General features: G+C 41.0%; 2 protein-coding genes across 4 annotated transcripts in view; one reads left to right on the top strand and one right to left on the bottom strand.

The window, feature by feature from the left end:
- Positions 1-18213, top strand: part of LOC139082822 (uncharacterized) — a 45204-nt gene extending 26991 nt beyond the window's left edge. Inside the window, exons 3-4 of one of the 3 annotated variants that reach the window (XR_011539086.1) lie at positions 3694-3855; positions 17699-18213. Coding sequence is in view for 1 of the 3 variants with exons in the window: in XM_070615884.1 (XP_070471985.1) it covers positions 17699-17755 (57 nt within the window). In the remaining 2 variants the exon portion in view is untranslated. Of the gene's footprint in view, positions 1-3693; positions 3860-17698 lie in introns of all 3 variants that reach the window. The other 2 variants (XR_011539085.1, XM_070615884.1) reach the window with 2 other exon arrangements.
- Positions 1-19392, bottom strand: part of LOC139082823 (uncharacterized) — a 54733-nt gene that overhangs the window by 3373 nt on the left and 31968 nt on the right. Inside the window, exon 4 of the mRNA XM_070615886.1 lies at positions 5609-5719. Coding sequence (XP_070471987.1) covers positions 5609-5719 — 111 coding nt within the window. The remainder of the gene's footprint in view (positions 1-5608; positions 5720-19392) is intronic.

The raw sequence follows: 19392 nt of genomic DNA, 5'->3' as shown, positions 1-19392 counted from the left end.
GACTTCAAAATATACTGCAAAGGTATAGTAATCAAAACAGCATGGTACTGGTACAAAAAACAGGCACATAGATCAATGGAACAGAATTGAAAGCCCAGAAATAAAACCACACATTTGTGGACAGCTGATCTTTGACAAAGGAGCCAAGAACATACAATGGAGAAAGGAAAGTCTCTTCAATAAATGGTTTTGGGCGAACTGGACAGCCACATGCAAAAGAATGAAAGTAGACCATTATCTTGCACCGCACACATTTGAATGTAAAACCTGAAAGCATAAAACTCCTAGAAGAAAGTAGAGTCCCTACACTCTTTGACATTGGTCTTAGCAACATCTTTTTGAACACCATGTCTACTCAGCAAGGGAAACAAAAGAAAAAGTTAACAAATGGGACTACATCAGACTAAAAACCTTCTGCAAAGCAAAGGAAATCATGAACAAAATGGAAGACAACCCACCAACTGGGAGAAAATATCTGCAAATCATTTATTCCTAACTTCTTAAATTTCACCCCAAATCCTGAATCGACAGGACAGATTTGACAGCTGTTGCCTCCTGTCTCCTTGCAAGTCAACTTTGCCTTAAAGCTTATTTCTTTTCTCAAAAGCTGATGCTGCAATAATTGGCTCTTTATGCACATCGGGCAAGAGAACCCCAATTTTGTGTAGGTAACAATATGTACAGTTATAATATATAACATTAAAGCTTAAATTGGTATTTAAACACATTTAAAAAGAATTTCTTATGTTTTTCTGTTGCATCTTTTTGAAATACCTTCCTTAGAAAGGTCATTCTTGGTCTCCTAACCTAAAGTAGTTGGCCATCTGGCTTGTTCTCTCTTAGAGAGAAAAGATTTGGATTTGTTATTTAATGTCAGGCTTGTTCAGTAAACCTAAGCTCATAGTTTAAAGACCGGATCCTGTTGTTTTGTTCAAGGGTGTATCTGTAGTGATGAATATTCTGCTAGTCATATGATACAGGTTCAATAAATATTTGTTGCGTAAATGAATGTTAGAACAATATGATTATGTCCTTTAAATAAAAGGACACTGCAGCTGCTGGGCCTAGGTAAAATTATTACGCAAGCTTGGTATTCAGAAAAATACCCAAGCCTGGTTGCTCCCTATCCTTCAACTCCCCCTCCTCCCCAGCTAAGTATCCTCTTTAAGGCTTCTCTTTGCTTAACAAGAGCCATCTGCCTTGCATTCAGAGCTCAGCCACAACCTTAGGTCCTCCTTAACCCTCTGAATCTGAGCTTTAGGTTCTATTTACAGTAGTCCCCCCTTATCCACAGTTTTGCTTTCCTCCAGTTTCTGTTACCTAGGATCAAAGGGTCCCGAATTATTAAATGGAAAGTTGCAGAAATAAACAGTTCGTAAGTTTTAAATTGCACGCTATGCTGAGTAGCATGAAGAAACCTCCAGTTGTCCTGCTCCGTCCTGCCTGGGACATGAATCATCCCTTTGTCCAGCATATTCGCTCTATGTGCTACCTGCCCATTAGTCTCTTAGTAACTGGGTTATCAGATCGACTGTCATGGTGTCCCAGTGCTTGTGTTCAAGACATCCTTATTTTACTTACTTCTGGCCCCAAAGCATGAGAGTAGTGATGCTGGCAATCCGGATATACGAAAGAGAAGCTGTAAAGTGCTTCCTTTAAGTGAGAAGGTGAAAGTTCTTGACTTAATAAGGGAAGAAAAAAATCATATGCTGAGGTTGCTATGATCTATAGTAACTTTTATTACAGCATATTGTTATAATGTTCTATTTTATTATTAGTTATTGTTAATCTCTTATTGTACCTAATTTATAAATTAAACTTTTATCATAGGTATGTATGTATAGGAAAAAACATAGTATGTATAGGGTTCAGTACTATCTGTTGTTTCAGTTGTCAACCTACAAAAACATAAGCCAGTTTAAGAGGCAAAGTGTTTATTTGGGATCAAAGAATTGCAATTCGGGGAGCACAGATTCAAGTAGAAACCCAAATGGCGTCCCACTAGGGAGTAAAGTTCAGGGGCTTTTAAAGGCAAAGAAGGAAGATTATATTACAAAGAAGTTTAATTGGAGTTGGAGGCAGAGAGCTAGTCTTGGCTAAACATTGATTGACTGTTGATCTTCAGAAAGTCTACAATCCTCAGTATTTGTGATCAGGATGTCTGTTCTCCTGCTGACTTCTCAAACAATTGCTTGTAAAATAATTGCTGTTTTGGCCCAGTCCAAAGGTTTGTCTCAGTCCAGTGTTCAAGACAGCAAGACAGTTTCTCTGGAAAGGCAGCTCAATTCCATTTTTAAATGGCCCCAGTGTTGTCAGTTTTTACACAGGCATCCACTGGGGGTCTGGAACATATCTCCCATGCATAAGGGGGACTACTGTACTTTCTTCCCTCTGGCTCTGCCCTTGGGCCCCATTCAGAGAACTAGGGTTTGGTCCCTTCTCTTGATTGGAGCTTCCCATCTGGTATGTGGAGATGGAGGGTTGCAGAAGTGGCCCAGGGCCAACTCTGTGAGTGGCTGCACCTATTTTCTTTGTTCACTAAGAGGCAAGAAGGTTGAAGTACACTGTCCTGACATCTGTTTCCTGTCATAATAAACTTTCAAATCCTCAGTGACTCTACGGGTAAAGATTTGTGCTACTCTTCATGGGCCTGGACCTGGAGACTGGCATCTACTCTGGAACTCGAACTGGGTGCCTGGGATGCCACTCTCTGCTGACAGATTTCTCTAGTGCTAGCTGTCAGCCTCTCTGCCTTCAGTTTGACCACTGCCATCACCAGATGTCCATGACTGCTCAGCGTATCTTATGGGATGGCCGATGAATTGAGGTCAGATTCCCAGATGTCAGCTGCTTACAGACTGTGGTGGCCATACCCCCTTGGCTGCCAAATTAGTCATTTTCTTTGGATTCACAGCTTGGTTTCTCCCTGCCCTAGGCAGTTCCAGCTCCAAATTATGGTCTTCTTATGTCTACTTATTGGGCAGCAGGGCTCTGCTGGGCAACATTCAGAGACATGATATTCACATGTCTCATGTACTGTATTCTTCACGACTGCACGCCATTCATTATGTATCGTAATAGGACACCACTTCAAACTCATTTACACTGAAGTGGAGTTGATTGATAATCAGTTTAAAAGATCAGTATTTCTAGTGGTACCTGCTTTTTGACATGGTTCAAAGACTTATGCCATCAGAATGGAACGTTAATAATAGGCCTCTGCTTGTAAATGGGAGGTTGTTTTTCTGAGCTAAGGACTGTCTTGTTATTTCTGAAATGCACTCTGAGGTGACTGCCTCCATGGCTGAGGCTGAGGTGCTCGGTGGTTATGACATTTGACCTATTTTTTTCATTTGAGACACTGAAAAGGGCCTATGGTTCCAGAACCCTTTAAGGGAGGAGCTGTATTGGCCTAGTATTACCTATTTACATATGAAAGCAAATCCTCCAAAAGATGGCAATAAAGATTAAGTAAACCTGTGTGAGCTAGCAGAAGCAACATGCAAGGCACAGAGTCAGGTTTTGTAGCCTCAGGCAGGACATCTTGCTACACTCAACTAATTACAGAGTAGTTTATTTATTTATTTATTTATTTTTGGAGGAAGATTAGCCCTCAGCTAACTACTGCCAGTCCTCCTCTTTTTGCTGAGGAAGGCTGGCTCTGAGCTAACATCTGTGCCCATCTTCCTCTAGTTTACACGTGGGACGCCTACCACAGCATGGCTGCCAAGCAGTGCCATGTCCGCACCCGGGATCCGAACCAGCGAACCCCGGGCCGCCGAGAAGCGGAACGTGCGAACTTAACCGCAGCGCCACCGGGCCGGCCCCACAGAGTAGTTATTTAAAGGAAACACTGTATGTAAGTTACTCCATTTAATAATTGTTGTTACAAAATTAAAATTTTAAGAAATTGCTTCTAGTAAAACAATTGGATATATTTGGGTGTTTTTCTTCCTTGGGGTGATCCTGGGATGTGCCTCCTCTGTTGTTTTGGTGACTGTGCCAGGTTTTAGAGAAGGCAGAATAATCGGCATTTGTGAAAAAACGTATGCTGTCACTTACTGCTGAGATCAGAGTCAGGGAGGGTTATGGGAGCTGATAAAGTAAGCAGCCTCAGGAGAAAAATAAATGTATACTATACAGAGTAAAAAAAAAAAAAAATTGCTGTAGGAGAATTAAATAACACTACTAAGGTACTGTTCAAAGTTCTTCAAAGGAAATATGGTAGATACTGTTGGTTATTTTCCCTAATACCCATTTCCACCCCTTTCTTCCTTGGGCATTTTCACTATAGAAGCTGCAAAAACTAAATACAAATTTTTCTAGCTTCTGCTGAAGCCAAGCATGTGGCATATTTCCACTTAATGAAAGCTTGGGTTAGGGGGTGCGGCTGGCTAGAGAACCCTAATGTGATAGTCAGAACTAGGGAAGCTATCTTGTAACCATGAGTTCACAAACACGAGCAGAAGGCCCAGAGACTGACAGAGGTGCAACCCTGAGAGTGTTGAGTCACTGAGCCTATGTGTGCAATTGCCCACCTTCAGCTCCTTGGCATATGAGTTCAAGATGCTGGGGCTGGCCTGGTGGCGCAGCGGTGAAGTTTGCACGTTCTGCTTCTCAGTGGCCTGGGGTTCGCTGGTGTGGATCCCAGGTGCAGACATGGCACCACTTGGCAAAAGCCATGCTGTGGTAGGTGTCCCATGTATGGGGTAGAGGAAGATGGGCATGGATGTTGAACATCTGTTTTCTTGGTGGGCACAGCAGGTGGCCTGTCTGTTGTCTCAAGCTAGGTGGTCACAGGGTGGGTGCAGCAATCAGTTCCTAGCCTAGGGAAAGATGCTTATCCTTAAGGAAATGCCAATGTGGGGGAAGTTGCACCTTTATCTTAAGGCCATTTGTTCTTGTCTTTGGGACATAGCAAATGCTTAAAGCAGATATACAATGCATGCTCAATGGCCATGTCAGCCCCTTTTGGAAAAACAAGGTCAGGCTGAATTAGGTTTACACCAAATGGCTGCCTCATATACTCCAATATATCCTATTGCTTGCCACTTACTTGTCACGTATTACATTGAGTTTCATCCTTACAACATTGTGGGCTAAGTATTACCTATGAATGAGGTAAAAGAGATGGGAAGAGGTTAAGTTACTTCCTCTTCTGGGGTTTTTCCCATATTAGAGTTGGAATTCAAAATCAAGTTGTTAGATTCCAGCACATAATGCTGATAAATACTCTGATGGAATTCATACAAACTTATACTTGTCTTGGAGTCTGAATGCAGTAGAACCTCCTTTATTGGGTTTTTCCTTCCTAAATGGCCCCGTGATAAAGTTACCCACACTTATGATATTTGTACCTTTGAAAACAGAATGTAAAGATTCCCAGTCTTCAGATAAATGTCCAGCAGAGGAGTGATGATCTAGATTAGGAATTTAATTTATTTTATGAATCAGAAAACAATTGGCATGAGTTTACTCAAAATTGCAGGTACATTTGGAGAAAAGAATTGGTCAGAGCCACTTAGTGGCTTGATAGGTAGAGAACTCATCTTATTTTCTTTAGGTTGTTTGCTCTTAAGCCACTCTAGTTCATAGAGTCAGCTCTTACCCTGGGTGCTTCTTCTTGATACAGGTTTGAAGAGCAGAAGGAAGAAGTGGGAATTCGAAATCTGAGATGAACTTTCAGTTCATTCTGTTTGGTAGATGCTTCTAATTTCTGCTGCAAGTAAAGAGCCATTAAATAAATGTTAAAGGCAGTTGCTCCATTCATGGGAGGTGCAGTAAAGCTTTTAAATAGAACAGAAAATAAAGGGTGTCTTTGACTCTTCATGGAGTCTTTAATGGTTTCCTACTCTGGATGAAAAACAAAAAAACTTCTTCTGTTCCTAGCAGCTCTTACCATGTTTTCACATACCTTAATCCAAGGAGTTTTGAATTTTGTTTCCTAGTTGACTATTTTTTAAGACTTTGACTTGGGGATTAAGAATTACAATTTAAAGTTGTGAGTTTTTTTGGATGAGTTAGGCAGGGGGAGTAGGTTGAGCTGCTGGGAAGTGGGATGGCTCCGGGAATAGTTTAATCCAGAATTGTTGGTCACAGCGTCAGCAAACAATACATTTTAAAAGATTTTATGAGTTAAAATCTGGCCTAATTATCCTTAAAAATGAAGCTAAGAATGAGCTAAGCATTAAAATTTATGTACTGTGTATAAATTTCTTTTCCTTCTCACGTTACTGAGAATATAATGCACAAATGTGGTATCACTATTTGGTTTGCTTTGGACATTTTACTGTCTTGCTTTATTTAAAATTCCTTTTCTAAAGGATGAACATCACAATTGAATTATCTGCCAAGCTCCTTTAAGTTATCTTTGTAACTTAGCTAAATATACCTTTGTTAAAAACAAAACATTTTCAATAAAATATCTGTAACATAATTACACAAAATAAATAGACTTCTTTACTTATCCACATAGATGGGATTTAAATGAGTATAAATATTGTTTGCGTAATTCCTAACTAGTACATTTTAAAAGTGGTCTCTGAAGAACAGCTAAAACTTTAGGCATAATTGCTTAAGTTGAGTCAGAAATAGGTAAGAAAGACATATCATAAAATTAAAGACTGGCTGAAATACTCACATAATCTTTTTTTAGGGGAGGGTATGACATATCTTTCTTTAAAAATTTATCTTTTAGATTTTGAATTTGTAGAAAAGTTTTAAAATATATACAATATTAACATACAGTAGCAGTAACAGTGAAAATTCCACGGACAGATGTAAATATCTGCTGGGAGTATATTCTTTAATTACTTTTTTCTTGGAAATATTTGGGAGCTCATTGTACATAGAGTGTGATATTAAGCTATACAATGTACATATTGTACAATACAATTGTGATACAGTCAGCAGTTACAGACTCAATTATTTTTCTTTCTTAACATTTGAGATTCCATTGCATATATGAAGAAAGATGATACTTTGGTGGCTGAAATTCTGAAAGTTTAACTAGAAAGGAAAGATTTTATCCAGGAAAAGTAAGAGGACTGAGATTCCCACTCATATTTGGCCCATAGAGGCCTATGCACCTCTCAGTAGTACTGTGTGTTAGGTTAAATTTTATTCTAGTATTATTTTTGTTTGACTAGAATGCTCTACCTTCATTGAGAGTATTTATCAAATGTAGTATTTATGCATTTACAGTGTCAAATATTGACTGTCTTTTACTGAAAGCTGCTGGAATTTCCTGCTTCACTAGTCTTCTATTCAGAGAAGTGGCCATGACATCTCCGTTTTGTACAGTTGTCCTGGGATCAACCTTAACATTACTACTTTTATCTCTTGTGACATCTTCCAAGGTTTCCTGAACAATCTGTACAGCTATGCAAAGAAAATTGTAGTTTTTCAAGTAGACTGCTCCTAGTAATTCCCTATTGACTGAGGTTAATCCCATTTCTTGCTCATTGGTGATTTCATTGTAAACTGTCATGGTATGAAGGCTAGGTTTTAAGTTAAACCCTAAGAAATCTTTAGGACAAAGATCTTTTCTCCCAAGTACTGTACTCAAACTTTGAGAAATCACTTGTTCTTTAGCCTTTGCTACACTACTGGCAGATCTTCACACTGTTATACTTTGGGAAATGGCAATAGGTGAAATACCTTTATGAATCTGTGAGATCAGAATGGTACAGACTCTCAATATATTTGGATTCATTCAGTGAGGTTCCAAGAGAAAAAAAAGGACCTTTCCACTTTTCTTCCATGATTATCATATAGTAAAAGAGTTCATTAAATATTAATTCCATCTGTTATTTGCATATTCTCCTAGTTTCCCATTTCTAGTAGGTAGCTAAGCTGTGTTACCATGGTTCAGGAAGGTTTTTGTTCCTGTATACACAGCAGAATGTTACCAAACCAGGTTCGTTTTTGCCCATTGCTCAGAAATCCAAACAGTGAGATGATGAGATTGCCCTAGAGAGAGGGTTTAATCACAAGGCAGTCAAGTGAGGAAACAGGGGAATGAATCTCAAATCTGCCTCCCTGAAAATGGGGACTCAGGGATATTTATGGAGTAGGGAGACAAGGTGGTCTGAAATGTGGAGATAGATGATTGGAGGTGAGGAGAGGTGAGGTAATTGATGATCTGCACAAGCGCAGTCAGACTCCATGCCTCTTCATAGGACGCATGTTCACAAAATGGTAGTGTTAGCATGATCTGAAGGTGGAGTTTTTAGGCTCTTCATGTCAAATTGTCACTTCTTACACATCTGCATGGGCCCAGTTTATGGGTTGGTGGTCTCAACTGACCTGAAGTGTACAAGGGGTTCTAATTTCTGAAAAACAGCTCAAACACCCATTACCATGGTGACCCAGGCTCCAGGGAGATGTTATCTATGGGAACCTAGTGGGAGTCAGATAGCATATTGCCTAAGCAGTACAGTTTACAATGGGCATGGGAACAACTAAACACTATAATCAGTAATTCCGAAAGGAAAAAAAAAACTTTAGCTACTAGCTACTTAATCATTAATGGCTAACTGTTTGCCAGTTTCAATCCCCCCTATTCTTTGGTCATTCCTCATTCTTGAGGGATTCAGGGCAATGACTGATCTAGCTACTTCTTGCTGAATTGGGGCATGGATTTGGGTTAGAGCAATGAAACTGTTTAGCACTCATCTGGAAATATTCTCTTTTTCCTGGCTTCAGGTTGACATTTTGCATTATTAGAATTTTTGTACCTTGCTCAACAGTTCTGAAACAACGTCTAAAGGCGCATTTTTTTTTTACTTTTTATTGAGATTGTGATAGTTTACAACCTTGTGAAATTTCAGTTGTACATTATTTGTCAGTCATATTGTAGGTGCACCAGTTCACCCTTTGTGCCCACCTCCCAACCCCCCTTTCCCCTGGTAACCACTAATCTGTTCTCTTTATCCACGTGTTTAACTTCCACATATGAGTGGAGTCATATAGAGATTGTCTTTCTCTATCTGGCTTATTTCACTTAACATAATACCCTCAAGGTCCATCCATGTTGTTGTGAATGGAATGATTTTTATCTAAAGGAACATTTTACCATCAAGTATCTGACCAGAATGACAAGAAGTATAGACAACCCACATTCTAACAGTTCCGGAAAAATAGGCCTAATCCCTTGGAGAATCTAAGAAGACAGTCCTGAAAACCAGTCTGGACCTGGTACCTCTAGGGATACCTGCTGTAGCCAGGTAGCTTGTCTGATTTTCTCTATGTGAGTCTCAACCTCTGCTGAGGTGTTGATGTACATACAACATGATGAGTTAGCTATTGCACAAACTCCTCCTTGTTCACCTAGGATGTAGTCTAAAGCTATCCAATTGTCCAGGACAACCCTTGCCAACAAATCTAATGCTCTCTGTTGGCCTGCTATTGCCTGTGCCATTTCATTGGCGAGTATCCCCAAGGTGAGAGAAAGATTCCTTATCATGTGCTCATGGGCTGCAACACCCCAAGGCAACAAAGTTTGCCCAAAGAAATATCCGGCACCACCCTCTTGGAAGCCAGGCAAGTAACTGGTATCATCACCTAACATGGACCTCTTAGTTCTAGAAAAAAGTTTAAAAGAAATGGTCCAATGCTGGGCCTCTCTGGAGCTATATCTATATATAGATATAAGTGTAGTTAGGTAACCCAAAGGACAGTACCCCTGTATGAGCCAAGTAGGCAGGAAATTTTAGGCCCAACACTGATGATGAAACCCAGAAACAAAAATATAGTCAGGTGGGGCACATCCTGTCTGGTGTAAGTATTTGAACTTTTGTGTTATTTAGCTATAAGGCTGTTACTTCTTTAGACCACTCAGGGAAACTTTCCTTTGAAATTATGGAAAGACTTGAATTCATTCATGACATTTGAAGGATTTTTTAGCCTTGTAAAAGAAGCTGTCACTGTGGATATATACCTGCAGGGTATGGGGAGTGAGGATGCAGCAGCCTCACTCTATAACTTGTTTGTTGGTGGGCCCGAATAATTACAGTTAATCCTTGATATGCCAGTAAAGTTTGTTACAGGGATGACTAAAGAGTCCTGATGTTCATGTACTGAGTAAACTTTCTGATGACATATCCAGCATTCAGTAAGGTTCCCAGCTTTTACCAGGGATTGGGAGATTCTCACAAGTGAATTATCCTTCCAACAATAAACAAGGATGAAATAATTGATCAGGGAAAAGATGAAGCCATATCTTCATGAGACCATAATTGTTAGAGGCGTAGTTCTAAAAGATTAGCAATAGGCTGTGGGGTTACTTATCTGACACTTGCAAAGAAAATGGTTCAGTCATTGTAGTGTGCCGGCGAATGCACAGCTGGTCTGTAAGAAGTAGAAAAGTATCACAAAGAGAGCAATTATCAAAACAAGTGTGGCTAGGACATAAGAACCCTGGTTGGCTATGGACATCGTCTCTTGTGACTTCTTCCTTTTCCTGAATAGTAACTTTAGGTCAATTAGAGGTTCACAAGAATAAGAGTCAGGTAGTGAGGACTAGTAGTCAGTGTCTGAAGTATGAACCAGCCCAGGTCAGGATGATCTTGGCTATGATGTTCTTCCAGGGTGTGATTCCCATTTCCCGTATATGTATATGATGATTCTCATGGAACCGGCTTGACTCATGTATGGTGGATCCACAGCTTAATTCCTTTCAGTTTATTGAGGAGTGGATTACCAGTAGCACTTCATAGGGCCCAGTCCAGTGGGGCTGGAGTTGGTCCTCCAGATGCTTATTTCTCCAAGACTTTTATAAGACCCAGTCTCCAGGACACAGGTGATGCAGAGGAACATCTGTGGGCTACATTAACCTGCTAGAGGCAAACTTATGTATAGCAGTTAGAGTAGCTCCCAAAGACTGTACATACCTCACAGTGTCTACTTCTTTAATCCAAGTTCCCTCCCAATCCCCCAAGCCATATATTTAAAATATAGGAATGGTCTGCCATACAACATTTCATAGGGGCTCAATTGGAGCTTGCTTCTGCGGGCTACCTTCACCTGGAGCAGGGCAACTGGCAAGGCCTTGTACCAAGTTAAATTAGTCTCTTAGCTAAAGTCTTTTTAAGGGTGTGATTAATCTTTTCTGTGTTGCCAGTAGACCGCAGCTGCCAAGAAACACGTAGATTCCAGCGAATATTCAGGGCACCAGATACCTCCTATATAATCCTTGCTAGGAAAGCGGTCCACTGTCACACTGAATAGACATAGGTAACCCAAATCTAGGAATTCTCTCTTTTAATAAGGCTTTGACCACTTCAGGAGGCTTTTCAGATTGGCAGGGAAAGGCCTCTACCCAGCCAGTAAATGTGTCCATGAATACCAGGAAGTACCTGAAATTCTCAGTGGCTCTTGGCATCATTGTGAAGTCAATCTGCCAATCTTCCCCACTTCCGGTGCCTCTGGATTGACCTGCTTTAATGGTGGTGGGGGTCCCATTTTGGGTTATTTTTGGTACATCATACATTTTTGAACCACCTTTTGAATGGTCCTTTGCATATTTGGTCACATAATGAATTTCTGAATCCATTTGAGGGTGGCATCCCTCCCATTGTGGGTACTCTGATGTATTATTACATCTTCCATAAAATGTTCAGGGACGAGGATTATTCCTTGCGTATTATAAATCCACCCTTCTTTGGGGTACCGGTAGTCTACATTCTGAGAATAGGCAGGACCCCAGTTAAATCCCCATTCCTTGGCCCTTTCTAAGTCTTCAGGAGAGTATTTGGGGTAGCATTTTGTTAAACCCACTTTAGGAATCAGGGCCATTATTAGGGACCTATGTGCTTTTGTTCTGGCTGGTAGCTTCACACCCTGATCTGCCCAGTTGTTCCCTTGGGCAGTTAGTCTGATTTCTGATGTCCTGGACAGTGGACAATGGCCACTGCTTTTGGTTCCAGGACAGCTTCTAGTAAGTCTAAGATTTCCTTAGCCTATTTAATCTCCTTTTTCCCTGCAGTCGATAATCCTCTTTCTTATTAGATGGCTCTATGGGCATGCACCATTGAAAAAACAAACTTGGAATTAGTAAAAATGGTTACTCTCTTATCCTTACCTAGATGGAGGGCTCTTGTCAGGGCTATAAGTTCTACTTTTTGAATGGAGGTAACTGGTGGCAGGATTTCTGCTTCCAGAGTCTTTTGATGGGTTACCACCACATATGCAGCTCTGTGTTGTCCTTGTTCCATGAAGCCGCTCCCATCTGTGAACGTGTCAAGGGCTTGGTTTTCCAATGACAGGTGTGTCAGATCAGGACAGCTGGAATAAATTTGTTCAGTTATCTGAATACAATCATGTACAGGTTCTTCAGTACTAGGGGGAAGTAGAGTGGCTGGATTTAAGGTCAAGACTGCTTTCAGAGTGATGTTAGGACTGTCGAGTAGTATGGCCTAATACTTGCCTAGCCTCCCAGAGGTGAGCCAGTATCCTCCCTTTTGTTCCAGAAGAAGAGGTACACAGTGAGCAGTGTGCACAAGGGTGGGCTGACCCAAAGTAAACTTTTCTGCCTCCCGTAACAAGTCACAAGTGGCTGCTACCCCTCTCAGGCAGACAGGCCATACTTTAGTCACCAAGTCCAACTGTTTCAAGAAATAGGCAACAGGCCTTCTCATGTTGCCCAAATTCTGGGTTAGTACCCTGAGGCTAACTCCTTGCCTCATGAGCAAAGAGATCAAACGGCTTCATAATGTCAGGGAGGCCTAGAGCAGGTGCAGTGAGCAGCTTCTCTTTAATGGTTTGGAAGGCTGTATGGCAATCTCCAGTCCAGTTAAAGGCTTCATTGTCTCCACCCTTGAAGCTTCACAGAGGGGCTTGGCTATCAGTCCAAAGTTAGGGATCCAGATATGGCAGAATCCTGCCAGGCCCAGGGAGCTTCACAATTTTCTGCTGGTAGTGGGCACTGCTACCCTAGTCAGTGCTTCTCTCCTGTCAGGGAGCAGGCTTCTGTGCTTCTGTGACAGTTCAAAACCCAGATATTTAACCGACAGCTGTGAAATCTCGGCCTTTTTCTTGGAGACCTTGTAAGTCTCACTCAACTAAGAAATTTAGACTCAGAATCATGTTCTGGTCTGAGGTCTATTTGGTCTTACTAGTGGTCAGGATCTCATGCACAAATTGGAGAAGACCTCCTTCTTTTAATTAGAGACCTCTCAAATCTCTGGCTAAGATTTCTCCAGAGGTAGTGGGAGTGTTTTTAAAGCCCTGAGGGAGGACTGTCCAACAATACTACTGTTTGGCTCTAGTCTCAGGATCCTGCTGTTCAAAAGCAAGTAGCTCCTGAGAGTCAGGACTCAAGGGTATGCAAAAAAATGCATCTTTGAGGTCCAGAACTGTAAACCAACTGAAATCTCCAGACAAGGTGGTAAGCAAGGTATAAGAGTTGGGCACCACTGGATGGATATCTTCCACGATTTAGTTAATTACCCTTAAGACTTACACAAAGCAATATGCCTGTGTGCCAGGCTTTTGAACTGATAAAAAAGGGGTGTTATATGGGGACTGGCAAGGGTGAATGAGGTCATATTTGAGAAAGGCAGTCAACAGAGGTTGAATACCTTGCCTAGCATGTTCCTTTAGTGGGTACTGCCTCAAATTTGGAATTTTCGACTTGGGACAAATTTTAGCATGTATAGGCACTGCTGTCTTTGTCCGTCCTGGCCTCCTGTCTGCCCATATGTCCAGTCTTACCTCTTGTAAGATTTCTTCTGGAATCTCTATTGGAGGCTTTTCAGCTTGGAGGGCACAAGCCTGTTCAGGTGGTACCTTAATGTCCATTCATCCAGAGGCAAAGCTCACCCTAGTGTTTACTTGGGTCAGCAAATCTTGTCCCAACAATGGAACGGGACAGTCAGGCATGTACAAGAAAGTATGTTTTGAGTACCTTTTTCCCACTTGGAAGTCTAGAGGTTGGAGAAATGACTTTCAAGCTTTCTCCTGACACCCCTGTCACTAGCATTGTGTTTTCAGAGAGTTTAGAAAGCTGAACATTCAAAGTAGTCCCCATATCAATCAGAAAGTCCAAAAGTCTGTTTCCCACTGTCATAGTTACCCAGCGCTCTGTGTGGGAAATTGTGACAAAGTCAGTGAGGTCGGAGGGGGCTCCTGGCCCCCGTCATTCTTGATCAGTATCAGTGACCTGAGGCATTTGGAGCACTGCCTGTTGCCCATCCTCTTCAAGAGTTTCATTTAGGCTGGGGCATTCCTTTTTTTTTTTTTTTTTTTTTTTTTAAAGATTTTTTATTTTTTCCTTTTTCTCCCCAAAGCCCCCCGGTACATAGTTGTATATTCTTCGTTGTGGGTTCTTCTAGTTGCAGTATGTGGGACGCTGCCTCAGCGTGGTCTGATGAGCAGTGCCATGTCCGCGCCCAGGATTCGAACCAACGAAACACTGGGCCGCCTGCAGCGGAGCGCGCGAACTTAACCACTCGGCCACGGGGCCAGTGGGGCATTCCTTTTTTCGATGGCCCTCCTTGTTACAGTAGGCACATTGGCGGTGTCCCACAGTAGGGTGTCCATTGTTAATTGAAGCTAGGGGCCCAGGACCACCTAACTTAGGTTCAGTTCTTCCTTGTGGCAGAGCACGGGACAGTCCTTGAGTCAGTGCAGCTGCTAGCCGAGTGGCTTGTTGTTTCATCCTCCGTTGCTCCTTTCTTTCTTGAACCTGGTCTCTGTTATTGAAATCTTTGAAGGCAATCTCAACTAATTGTGACATCTGCATCCCTAGGACCCCTTCCAATTTTTGCAGTTTTTTGTGAATATCTGGGGCACTCTGGTTAATAAATGTCATATTTACCATTTTAAATTCTCTAGTGCCTCTTGATCTATATCTATGTTGCCTTTATGCCTCAAAAATTCTTTCTAATAATTCCATAGGGTCTTCATTAGGCTTTTGCTTTACCTCCTATACTTTATTTAGGCTCCTTTGCTTTGGGACTCCTTTTCAAAGCCCTGCTAAAACTCAGTCCCAGTAATGTTCAAGTCTGGCTCTGTCCACTGCATTTACATTCCAACTGGGGTCCGTTGTTGCCACTGCTACACTGCTCAGCCCTCACAGGGTTGCCTGGAGTTTCTGTGTGTAGCAGATTTGCTTCCTCCATAGATTTTTCTAAAACCATCTGGTGCATCTCAGAAGTGAGGAGCGTGTTTAATAGGTTTTGTATATCTGCCCAAGTCAGGTTATGCATAGCAAAAATTGGTGAAAAAAGATTTTCCATTCTTTTTGGGTCCTCTCTATATGTAGGCATGTTATTCTTCCCATTAAACAAGTCTGAAGTTGAAAAGGGATAATGGACCCAAATTAGTCCCATTGGCTGCCCAGTCGCAGCATCTGTACCTCCAATAGAGACTTGCCTTAACAGATATTTCCCCACCTCGGTTTGGACAGCTCCCTGGCCAAATTGAGTACCCTGGTGGGTATTAGAGGAGGAGAACAATCCTATATCTTGACCCTTGGAGACTGGGGGAGCCTGAGCCTGGGGTTGTGGCTCAGGTGGTGGCGGGGGCGGAGTGACAGCACCACAATATGGGGATGGAGGAAGAGCAGCTGGAGTATTTGACTGAATTACCAGTAAATCATCTTCCTTTTCATCAGAATCACTAAAATCAAACAAAACAGGTTTTCAAAAAGTCTGTCCCTCCTGTTAAATCAAAATCTTACATCTCCTCTGTATAGGCTTATTCTGGTATAACAACATAAAAGACTGAACATACAGTGTTGCATCTCATTTCTCTTCCCATTTACCAAATAGTTCTAATTTGCAAGATTTTACTATAATTTAAGGATCCATTTTCAGGCCATTTTTCTCTGGAGTCTAAAGAATATTGTGGCCACAGTGGTGTTACAGAAAAACGCCGTCTTTTTCTTTTTCATGGACTCATAACTGAAAGTTGCTGAATTTTGAAGAAGGCAGCCTAGCGGGCTGCAGATGGGAATTGAATTAACATTACCCATTGTTTCGGAATTTAGACGTGACCGGTCAAAAGTATACTTATGCTGCAGCTAGAAGCAGATCTCAAAACCAAACCAAGCCAAGAGAACTTCTGTGAGTGGATCCCCTAATTCTTCCTTAATATTGGGCGTCCCCAAAACCATGACCCTCACTATGAAGTCCAAACCAAAGCTTCCTTTTTTGGAAGTCAAGGAGGGCATCCACTGCCAGACGAAGGCTTCCTTTATGGAAGTCAGATCGAAAGGAAAAAGGAATAAGAACCCTGTCACTTATACTGAAGTTTACTCACCAAAAAGATGTCTTCCAGACAAGAAACTCTCTCTCTACCACAAAGTGAGATTATGTGCCAAGGAGTCGGCAGCGCCCAGCCAAGAAAAAAATCCTGGAACGGTCCCAGGAGAAATGGTCCTGGCAGCTGCTGGACTCATCCACAGGGTCTCCACACTGGCAAGGGGATGATGAATCTCAGACAAAAAGGTCTGTCTGGACTTACCTCTGGCTGGCTTGCCAAATTGTCATCCAACCAGGATCCTTTTCGTCTGTCACTGGGAAAGCCAAACACCGAGATGAGATTGCTGCAGAGAGAGGGTTTAATCACAAGGAAGCCAAGTCAGGAAATGAGAGAATGAGTCTGAAATCCACTTCCCTGAAAATGGGGACTTGGATGTTTATGGGGTATGGAAGCAGGTTGGTCTGAAATGTGGAGACAGATGATTGGAGGTGAGGAAAGGTGAGGTAATTGATGATCTGTACAAGCGTAGTCAGACTCCATGCCTCTTCATAGGACGCATGTTCACAAAATGGCAGCATTAGCATGATCTGAGGGTGGAGTTTTTGGCCTCTTGATGTCGAATGATCACTTCTCACACATCTGCATGGGCCCAGTTTATGGGTTGGTGGTCTCAACTGATCTGAAGTGTACAAGGGGTTCTAATTCCTGAAAAACAGCTCAAACACCCATTACCATGGTGACCCAGGCTCCAGGGAGATGTTATCTGTAGGAACCTAGTGGGAGTCAGATAGCATATTGCCTACACAACACAGTTAACAATGGGCGGGGGAACAACTAAACGCTATAATCAGTAATTGCAAAAGGGAAAACAACTTTAGTTACCAGCTACTTAATCGTCAATGGCTAACCGTTTGCCAGTTTCAGAAGACATTCTATTATGTTTGTTGAATGAGTTAGTTACATATTTACGTTGATACTTTGTTAAGAGTTGATATGCCTGAATAATTGGTGAAATTTGAATATGGACTCTGGATTTGGTAAGAGCACCAATGTTCAATTTCCCAAAATTGTTCATTGTACTGGAGCTTTGTAAGAGATGTCTTTTTCTCAAGTGATACACACTGAAGTATTAAAGGTGTAATGAAGGATAATGTCTGTGATTTACTCTCAAATGGTTCTGGAAATTTTTTTTTACATATTCATACACATACACGTGAATATAAAGTGAGAAAGAGATGAGGCAAATATGGCAAAGAGGTAACTATTGAATCTGGGTGAAGGATACAAGAGTACTTTGTATAATTCTTGCAAAATTTCTATTAAGTTTGAAATTATTTCAGAACAAAAAGATAAAATGTGCCTTCAAATTAAGACGTAAGCAAAAACAAATATATGTTTCTGGCCATGAAAGAGCCATATTCCCTTCTCTCTAATCTGTGTATTTTATGTTTGTATTTTAAAATAATGAGAAAATGTATCTATGATTCTTTAGGACATCAGAAAGCAAGAAGGGGCAAGAGACTTCCATTATGGCTGTGGAGGCTGCTGACAGTAGCTACAGGAAATGGATTCCCTGAGCCCTGCCTTCCTGTCAGGAGTGAAAGCAAGCGGTCCTGGAGAGCTGCCTCTTCATCTCTGGGCTGGGGAAAAGGAGGGGTTTTATTTAGTACCAGTTTCTTCCTTCTAGTAAGAAATCAGTTGTGTGAATGTGCTAATCAAATTCCTTCATACACAATTATAATTTTAAGGAATAAATAAGTGGAACACCTTAAACATGCCGTACTCTCTGAGTACTCAAAAATCTTGATTTTTTTTTCCTGATATAATATAAAAGCCTTGCATTTAAATTAGAGTCTTGCACCTAATGATATAAAACAGTTTTAGTCAGTTACGAATCAATTATTTGACTTCAAAGATAAGGTTATCTGTGATTAACTATCTCAGTTTTTCCTAGCTTTTATTTCATGGAATTTTATGTTTTTCCATAAAGAAAATTTCTTACACGTATTGATGAGTATGTTTAATTTTTATGCCTTGGCAAGATTTTAAAAGGTTAGGGAAAAAATCCTCGTCAGACTGTAGTCAGAAAATGGGACCATTGTGTCATTAGCTCCTATGAACTAAATCAGGTAAAGTGAGGGTTAGTAATCAGTGTTAGACAAATAGGGGTAAAAGAGGCACAGAAGACTGAAATAACTTCTTCAAAGTAAAATAATTTCTACTTGAGTTTACACTGTAATATATGGCTTCAAGCAGTAGAATTCTTTGTAAGGCTTATGAGTTCTCTTAATTATAGTAAGTTTATAATTAGGCATTGTATAGTCATCCTTAGTCATTCCCTCCATCTGTTTATACTAAGCTGCAATTTAAAGGACCCAATATGTTCTGCAATAGAAAGCTCCAGAATCCAAGCAGCTTTGTAATTGCCCTTGGCAAAATATTTTGAAGTCCAACTGTGGAGCTTTAATAATATTGTGATATTTTGGTTGTCATGATATCTTAAATGTTATGTTTTTGACAATGTGTTTCTGAGTATTGTTCTGCTCAGAATGTTTTAAAAAATCATCACTTGAATATTGTTTTATTTCTAAAGTCAAAGTATGATACATACCTGTTACTGGTACTCTCATCTCATGTAGCAGGAAACCTTGAAAGTCCTACTTTCTGTGCTAAGAAAAGAGTTGATTCCTCATATCTCTCTGGAGGCAGGGCTTCAGGGCTCAATCTTGCCCCTTTCTCTGTGACTATTTCCTTACCTTTGGCCACCCCACACCTTCTGAGTGTTGAAACCTCCGGCTCCTATTCTGTGCCCTCCTGTGTCCTCTGAATAACCACTACTCTGTTGTATGGAACCCTATTTCTCCTCACTCTCCTTATTTCATCCTTCTTCTTATTGAATGGAGTTTACGTCTTTACCTCCATAAGCAAAGCCCCAGCCACTCTGGATATGTTTACTATTATTTCCTCATAATGGCAGGTTACACAGAATTACGAATTTCATAAACAGATTATATAATTAAGAAGATTGAGAAAGAGAAGGTTCCATGTTGCCTTAGGCTAATCTCAGTGAAGCTATGAATATTTTCAGCTTTTATCTGCCTCTTCAACATCTTCCTGGCTAATAATCTTTCTAACATCTCCATATTTAATATTTTGAGCAATGCTGTAGTCAAATGAGTGCCCAAC

Source organism: Equus przewalskii, chromosome 4 (genome assembly GCF_037783145.1).
Source record: "Equus przewalskii isolate Varuska chromosome 4, EquPr2, whole genome shotgun sequence".
Taxonomy (NCBI): domain Eukaryota; kingdom Metazoa; phylum Chordata; class Mammalia; order Perissodactyla; family Equidae; genus Equus; species Equus przewalskii.
Note: the sequence above shows the minus strand (reverse complement) of the source record. Positions and strands in the feature narration are given on the sequence as shown.